Source organism: Myotis yumanensis, unplaced genomic scaffold (genome assembly GCF_028538775.1).
Source record: "Myotis yumanensis isolate MYYU_CA2020_CCGP unplaced genomic scaffold, mMyoYum1.0.hap1 SCAF_5, whole genome shotgun sequence".
NCBI lineage: Eukaryota > Metazoa > Chordata > Mammalia > Chiroptera > Vespertilionidae > Myotis > Myotis yumanensis.
In genome coordinates, this window is record NW_027223756.1 from 51,926,787 (window position 1) to 51,934,849 (window position 8,063).

At 50.6% G+C, this 8,063-nt stretch overlaps 1 protein-coding gene across 9 annotated transcripts in view; it reads right to left on the bottom strand.

Annotated features, from left to right (window-relative positions):
- ZNF827 (zinc finger protein 827) overlaps positions 1 to 7,511 on the bottom strand; it is a 172,526-nt gene extending 165,015 nt beyond the window's left edge. For all 9 annotated transcript variants that reach the window (XR_011471546.1, XM_070415261.1, XM_070415260.1 and 6 more), the window contains exon 1: positions 6,899 to 7,511. Coding sequence is in view for 8 of the 9 variants with exons in the window: in XM_070415261.1 (XP_070271362.1) it covers positions 6,899 to 6,941 (43 nt within the window). In the remaining variant the exon portion in view is untranslated. The remainder of the gene's footprint in view (positions 1 to 6,898) is intronic.
- Positions 7,512 to 8,063: the final 552 nt, after the last annotated feature.

The following is an 8,063-nucleotide window of genomic DNA, read 5'->3' on the forward strand; positions in this document are numbered from 1 at the left end:
TGTCTGTGAGTATACGCAGTGAAGCTGACTTTGAGCAAATAAACAGCAATCTGCACCCATGCAGCTAAAGTCTGATTTTTAATTTATGAAACCACCTTGTAGCTACAGCAATTCCGTCCCAAGGTCGGTCCCTGGGGAAGGAGAAGAGTCATCTGAGAGGCCCTTGCTTCAGCACCTAGTCATACACTATTCTCGCATATCATAAAAATGTAATTTACAGACAGAGGATAGAAGTGCAAAACTTGCTCCTAAGCAGAAGGGGAAGGCAGCTAGAAACTTCAGCCCACCACATCATCTTAGCAATTTCTAAGGTCTGTGCTTTGTACATTATTTCTTATGAAACATGACAAAAGAAATTTCAGCTACGATGAACCATAAAGTATTTGTACACTTGGTCCTACTAGACTTACTGAGCTACACCTAGCAAAGGAAGAAACAGACAAGAATGCATCAAAACCGGACCAAGTACCTTCATTTCTAACTATATCTCTAAAATGTGATTCCAGAGCACCTTAATTAAGCCAGAATAGTAATGAAATCTGATGGGGGAAAGGCGGGGGGAGCTAGCCGCATGTCCTTACCATAACTAGGCCTGATCTGAATTTGTTTCCGATAAGAGAAATCTCAAAATCTATTCTTTCACCACAAAGCCCATGGTCTTGTAAAACCTTACGCTAGAAAGCCTGTAACGCCCCCCAAAAGTCCTATTTTGTAGGTCACACTCTCATTATCTTGTTCTGGGATCAGTCTGATGAAATTATAGAGAATGACTAATGCATCCCTCAGAATGGAGCGATCAGCTCCAGCTCGGTGTCTGTGTTTCTGTCCTCCTCTCCTAATGCACCAGCAGTGATTTTTAAAGAACAGAGGCAGGAGGAGGCAACTTCAGCAAGAAAAGCTGTGATGCACTGCGTTACCTTACCCTCAGGAAGATGCTGCCCTCTCCTTAGCTTTCTCAGATGCATTACGGACCAGTCACAGAAACCAAGGCAGCTTTGTCCACCGGGGCTGTTTGGGCTCCGCCATCATTTCCTTCACACCTTGGCATCTTTTGAGTCCAAAGACACCACTTTGCATATAAATGACCAGAGTCAGTGATACTAGATGAGTTTTTCTCTTTGCTGAAACTAAACTCATTCGGACAGGATCTGAACCCACACTACTGGGATGAGTAAATAAGCGAGTTTAGCAACCCAGCCGGGCACCATACATTTCGAATCCAATCTTTCCTACGAGAACATTTTGACATTAATAGGACTCCTTGTATTTTAAGCCAACTTTTGACCCCAGGAGAAGCCTGCCTGGTTACTCCAACACAACACCATCCCTTGGGTGTTTCCACGGCCTTTGTCCATCTAGTTTTATAAGCCTCGAAAGACAGCGATTTTCCACACCTCTCTTGGAACTCTCCTAATAGAGGCCATTCAAAGACTCTAAAACTCCAAATGCACAGCGAGCTCTAACCCTGGCCGAAAGCTGTCCAGTTCCTATTTCTCCAGCATGATTTATTAACACTTTGTGCGGGAGGCTTGTCACCGCACAGCAGCCGTGTCATCCCCAGGGCGAGATGGCAGCACGTAGATAAATTAAAAATCAATTTTTTTATTAGAAACTATTTTGAAGCATTAGAAGGAATGTGATTTTGAGCTATCTTTCTTATTTTAACAGGAAAGCTCAGTGGACCCTACTTACTGTATTAGGAATATATGGATTTCTTTTTAGGAGAACAAATAGCCATTATTGCCCAGTATCAACTCAGCCTGCTACGAGGCACCTCAGAATCATTAGCTCTGGCTGACAGGAGCAGTGAAATACTTTACTACTTCAGATTTGACAATTTTCCCTGTGGTTCCTGTCATAGTTATAAGGTATGGCCTCCACACTGAAAAAAATTAATAAGAATAAGTAGAAAAAAGAGTTAGGTTTTCTACCTTTCTCTTCCATCAGACATATAAAGACTCCTAAAAATATAAAAACAAGGGATCCGGTTGCTTGCCAGTCATTTTGCTTTCCAAATTTTACTAGAAAGCAAGGGAGAATTTTAAAAGTTTTGTTAATGAAGAGCACAATAACCTGTTCAGGTCTTGACCCACAGCAGAGTAAACAATGAAAATACTAGACTAACAAAACAACCGTTTTATTCACTTTTCCTTTGTGCGTCCCTTGAGCACGGCCTCAGGCCGATTTCCAGTGGTAAATAGAATAGGATGTAAACTCATCCACGTTTCTGGTGAGTTGAAGCCAATGAGGAAAACTTGCAAGTGCAGATGGCATCCATGGAAAAAGGATTTACAGATGCAACCAACACAGGAGAAAGCCCTTCCGTACCCTTTCCCTCAGTTTGTGATCCCCAGTGTAATGTATTGAGCCCCAGCCTGGCCAACAGTCACAGACAGTATCAGTTTCTCTCTGTTCCTCTTTCTCAGGCTGACATTTTTAAGCTATGCAGTTCAGGATTCTGCGAAAGATAAGCACATGGTATAGCTCCAAGGACCTCTAGGATATTTTGTGGACACGGTATTGGACCTTGTGAATGGAAAGAACTTTTATAAAAGGATAAAGGGGCCATCAACAGCAGCAGCAGAGTCACAGTGAAATCCCAAAATGATAATGACCACTCTAGGCCAAGAAATAAAGGCTTTTTAAAGCCACTTCCACAAAATAATTTAGGTTTAACAACCTTTGTGGGGGGTCACCTCCAAAAGCTAGCGTATAACTTCTTTTTCATTTGTAGCCAGTCGGATCATCATTCAACTCTATAGGACAGGACTTTTTGTTTTTCTGCCTATGTAAGAGGCTCATATAACTCTCTCTCTCTCTCTCCCTCTCTCTCTCTCTCTCTCTCTCTCTCTCTCTCTCTCTCTCTCTCTCAGAGGCCCAGAAGGAAATGACTGTGTAGAATTTTAAATCAGAAACCTAACGCTTAGGTTACTAGTGTCAGGTTAAAGGCTCGCCCATCCCCAAAGCTAATTCAGTTCTGAACAGTCCCATGGGTGTTCAGTTGAACAGAAGGAGCTAGGAAACCTTAGCAGGCCGAAGCCCAGCCTGGGGAATTGCTGGGACTCGGTGCCAGGGGCCGAGGCTCACCCCAGACTTGGTATCAGATAATACCAAGTGCTAGTCTGGACTTCCAGGACTAATCTACTCGAGGGTGGAACTTCCAGGTTCCCTGGTGTCTGTGCTGTGGAGGAGGAGGACAGTGGCCTTTGTACAGCCACACTGCGCCTGGCTGGTGTAGATTTAGTAACAGGAAAATAGATTCAACACACAGAGAAAGAGTCTATTTGCAGCAATTACGTATGGGAGGTGCAGAGACAAGGCAGGGGACCTCGGATAAAGTAGAAAGTATTCCAAATTTTCTAGAGATTCTGATTTCACAAGTTTCTTTTTTCTTTGTATTCTAACTTGAACTCCTTAAATGTGTGTTTATAGGTTCTCTAGATTCTTAAAACCTTATATCAACAGTGACTGTTCACCACTTTTGCATTTCCTCAGAAGGGCTCTTGGGTTTCAAAAGCAATTTTCCTACCTCATTCTCCCTCCAACCCTCCCCCACTCTCCAAATTACACACATCACTCCTTCGAGGGTCAAATTTTAAATCTGCCCTTAGATAACTCCTTAAAACCCTGGGATGACTTTTTTGATCCCCAGACTAACTAAATTTTAACTTTGAAACAAAACAGTTCTCCAGGAAAAGAAAAATCCTTCTTCCACACACATAAGCAAACAATAAAGGATTTAGCCTTAGAACCAGGATTTTAGGACTACAATTATTTTCTACATTAAATACCAATTAACACTATTTACCAAAGTCAATATTTGTTACTTCTCCACAAACTGCAAGTCTCTTCAAGACTCATCGGCACTTAGCAAGCCTTGGGTTACTGTCTGAATTGCAAAATACACCATTTGCCCAGAAATGTGTCTTAGTCCCAATGCAAATTGCTTATAAAACATGTGTAAACCATGGTTTAAACAAGCAGCACACACCCACAAAAATCCATTCAATGCAAAGGTAAGTGAAAAAGCTTCTCCAATTAGCTTCCCTTTACAAACTGGAGGGACATTTACAGTATCTCCGAAGGTAATTGCTTCTTACTTCAAGTAGCTTTATGTGGCTAGAAGAGTTGATTTTTTCTTTCTTTCTTTCTTTCTTTCTTTCTTTCTTTTTTTTTTTTTAGTGCATAACAGTATTCAATTAGAGAACAGGGTGGGAGAGCCCACTCTTAAAATATAACTTAATCACCAGGCACCAGCGCACAGAAGAGGTCCAAGCACACGAGCTAAAATGGAGCCTGAATTTCCTCTCAGACTGAAAGGGTAGTCGCAGGAGGTCAGGGTCAAGGTCACCAGCAGGGCAGGCTGCAGCTGCCCGACCGCGCTGCACACAACAGAGAGAAGGCGGTCCATCTCCGTCACAGCCTAAACAGATAAATCCCTTCTCCTCTCCTACCCTGCCTCTAACCTCGCCAACATTTTTTTTTTTTTTTTAAGCAGCAGATGAGAAGAAAGGAAAGGGACCAAATAACCTCACCGCCCTGGGCTTTCGCACACAAACTCATCAGCTCCCAAAGTTGCCATCTAAGGGCAAGTTCGCAGAGAGCACTGAAGCCCATTTTGTCCGAGCAGGGCAAGCCTCCCCCCGCCCCGACCCCGCGGGGAGTCCTGCCTCCTCTCCTTTCCCCCCCGCACCCCCCCCTCACTCCCCCCAAAAGAGCTAGGAACTGTGGCCGGCCGGCCATGTGCACGCACACACTCTGCCACCAACTGCTGCGAGTTTTCTGTGAATCGCAGCGCAGAGCCTCCCAACTCGCCCTCCCCGACTCCACCGCCTTCTCTTTCCTCGCACGAAATTCCCCTACACACGCCGCCGCTTGCGAGCGATTTTATGTGCATATATATTACATATGTGATATTATCCTCAGAACCTCTAGCGGGCAGGCGAAGAAAGGACTGCACAGGGGCATTTTTTTTTTTTTTAAGGAAGGGGGGAAAAAAGCACAACCCAAGCTCTGTGCGCCGACTCCAGCGTACCGGGAAGGGGAAAGAAAAGAGGAATGTTTGCGGAGAGGGCTGCCCGCGAGTGCCCTTGCTCGCCACTCTGGCCGCGGCCCGGGGGACACGGAGCCGCGGGGGCACCCGGCCCGAGCCACACGCGCCCCCTGCGCGGCCCCCGGGCCGGCACCGCCACGGAGATTTCGCGAGGGGGAGATCGATCGCGCTGCCTGTCTGCAGCGGAAACGCACACGCTCACACACAACCGGAGCCCGAGACACCATAACCTTAACCCTTCCCCCACCCTCCGTGAACTTCAGGTGACCGACCACGTCGGCCTGACACCCGGGCCGGCGGGCGCTCCGACTCCGCTCCCGCCCCCGGCCCGGGTTTTGCAGGCTCGGACTCCGAGCCGCGCCAAACCGCCCAGAGAGGGGAGCCGCGCGGGGGGAGAGAAGAGAAATTGACCCTCCGTCTCCCCGACCCCTCCCTCTGGCGCCTCCGGCGTCCCCTCCTCCCCGTCACCCCGCCCCACGCCTGCTCCCCTGCCCCCTCCTCCCTGCATGCGAGGAGCCGGGCGGCCCCGGGGGATATTTTTAGTCGCTTCTTTCTCCTTCACTTTTAGCTTGAGCAGCATCTCAGAACACTCCAAGCGGAGAAAGATTGGGGGGTGGGGGCTGGAGAGGGAGTGGGGGAAAAGTTCGGAGTCTCGCAAAGAAAAGCCGGAGAGAGGGCGGAGAGGGCCCGGGGTGCGGGTGGAGGAGGGGAAGGGGACCGGACCGTGCCGGCGGGCGTGAGTCTCCAGTGGCCGTGTGTGGCTGCAGCGGGGAGGGCTGCGATGCACTTTAGTCCTGGACTCTGCACAGCTCGCGGGGAAGGGGGGCCTGAGCGCCCGAGTCTCGCCCGGCTCCGTCTGCTCCGACTGACCCCGCATTTTATTGCGGCCAGGAGCCCTGCTCCTCCCCTCCCCTCCGCTCTGCAGGGACCTCGCGCGCCGCGAGCCGCCCTGCCTCCTGCCTCCGCCTCGGCGCAGCTCCCGCACCCCACATCCGCCCGCCGCTGCCCGGCCTCGCCCCCCGCCCCGCGCCCCGCGCCCCGGCTCGCCCCTTCGCCTCGGCGCCGCGGGACCAGCCGCCCCGCGGCGCGTGTGGACCGGGTGTTTGTGTGCGGTGCCCCCACACCCTCCCCAGCCGCTCCCGCCTCGCCCGCCCCCGACTCCCCTCCTCCGCCGCCGCCGCCTCCACCTCCGCCTCCTCCTGCTCCTGCCCCAGCCGCCGCCGCCGCTGCCGCCGCCGGCTCCGGGGCCGACCAACCCCGGCGCAACCTTTAGCCGGAGACGGACCTCTCCCTGGATCCTGTCCCCGGCGGGCGGCCGCGCGCCCTCGCCCCGACACCCCCAAACGCCATGTCACGGCCCCCGGCCCTCCGCGCACCCCGACCCCCGCACCCTCAGGCGATGGGATCCGCCAGGGATTTTTTTTTAAAGATTCCAACCTCTCCCACCTCCCCTCCAGCCCCCGATTAAAACACACACACACACACAAAAACCGGCATCCACACGACTCCCCTCCTCCTCCTCTGGCCCCCTCCCCCCAGCAATCCGGAGTGAGGAGGGGGAGGGGAAGGGACGGGGGGAAAAGCTCGATCTCAAGGAAAAAAAGAGGGGGGCCGAGAGAAAGAAAGAAAAAGAGAGAGAGAATAGAAAGGGCACGGGGCTGATCATCACCAACATGGCTGCCTCGGCATAGACCTAAACGAGGAGTAACCCGGGCTGTGTCTTTGTCAGTTTCACCTCTGTAACCCTAAACTAATGCAGAAAACAACGGAGGAGGCTGCGGAGGGGAAAGAGGAGAGGGAGGGCGAGAAAATGGCACGAGAGGAGGTGGAGAAGGGATGACTTACGTGAGGGAAGGCGCTTGGGCTGCTCCTGCTTCCTCCTGGGCATTTTCCCCCTTTTCTCACATTCTCCTCCTTGGTTAATGTGAGATCAAATAAACCCCCGTGGGGGCAGAGAGGCAGACACGGGCAGGAGCGGGGAGGTAGTTGGGGGGCGGGCGGGCGGGCCGGGGGAAACCCCTTCTCTCCGGTGTGTACAATGGGTTGAAGCTTGTTTCCTGGAGCCAGAAGAGGGGTTTTCTTCTTTTCTTTCCTTTCTTTTTTTTTTTTTTTTAATTTTTTTTGGTCGTGCACCTGGCTTGTCCCCCGAGCGCAATATTCTTCAATGGAAACGGACCTAATAGGTGTGAGTGTGTGTGTGCCCCGAGCTCGCGCGTGTGATGGGAGGTATAAATAAATGAGCGCCGGTGCGGCTGTGTCTATGGCCGCGCTCTGTGTCTCCGAGCCCCTAACACTAATGTCGGGATCAAAGGGCAGCGGCGGCGGCAGCACAGCTCACAGCTCGCTCTCGCTCTCTCTCTCCCTCGCTCGCTCTCCTCTCGCGCGCGCTCTCTCTCTCTCTCTTTCTCTGTCACACACACACTCACACACACGGAGGCACAGACTGAGGGAAAGAGCGAGAGCTAGACACACACACACACACACACACACACACACACACACACACACACAGCAAAGAGGAAGGTGCCCTAAGGCTCCCAGGGCGGACTCAGCCAGGGATTTGCAACCGCTCTATGTGGAAAGAATGGGGGACGCGCGTGCGGGGGTGGGATGGAGTTCTTCGAATTTATCCCGCTAGTCGCCAAATCGAGGGGCGGGGGGGAAAGTTTTTCCCCACTCTTGAAACGATTGCTGCATTATTCGTTCTGATTTTTAAAAAAGGAAATAGATTTGCCTCTTAACTTTCTTTTGTTTATTAAACTACATGTTCTTCTGCACAAAATTCTTCAGGGTGTTGTCCCCAAAAGAATGGCTCTCTTATCCCATCACCTGAAGCATCTGGAGGTGACAGTCTCCCATATACTCTTACAAACATTCTAATAAAAGTAATTTTTAAAAAACTAAAAAGATAACATATGGTGAAATCAATAAGTAGGTTGATGGAGTAAGTGCCCAGTTTTGGAGTGTCCAGTGGAGTTAAAGCTGAAAAAAAAAAAATGCTGCCTAAATG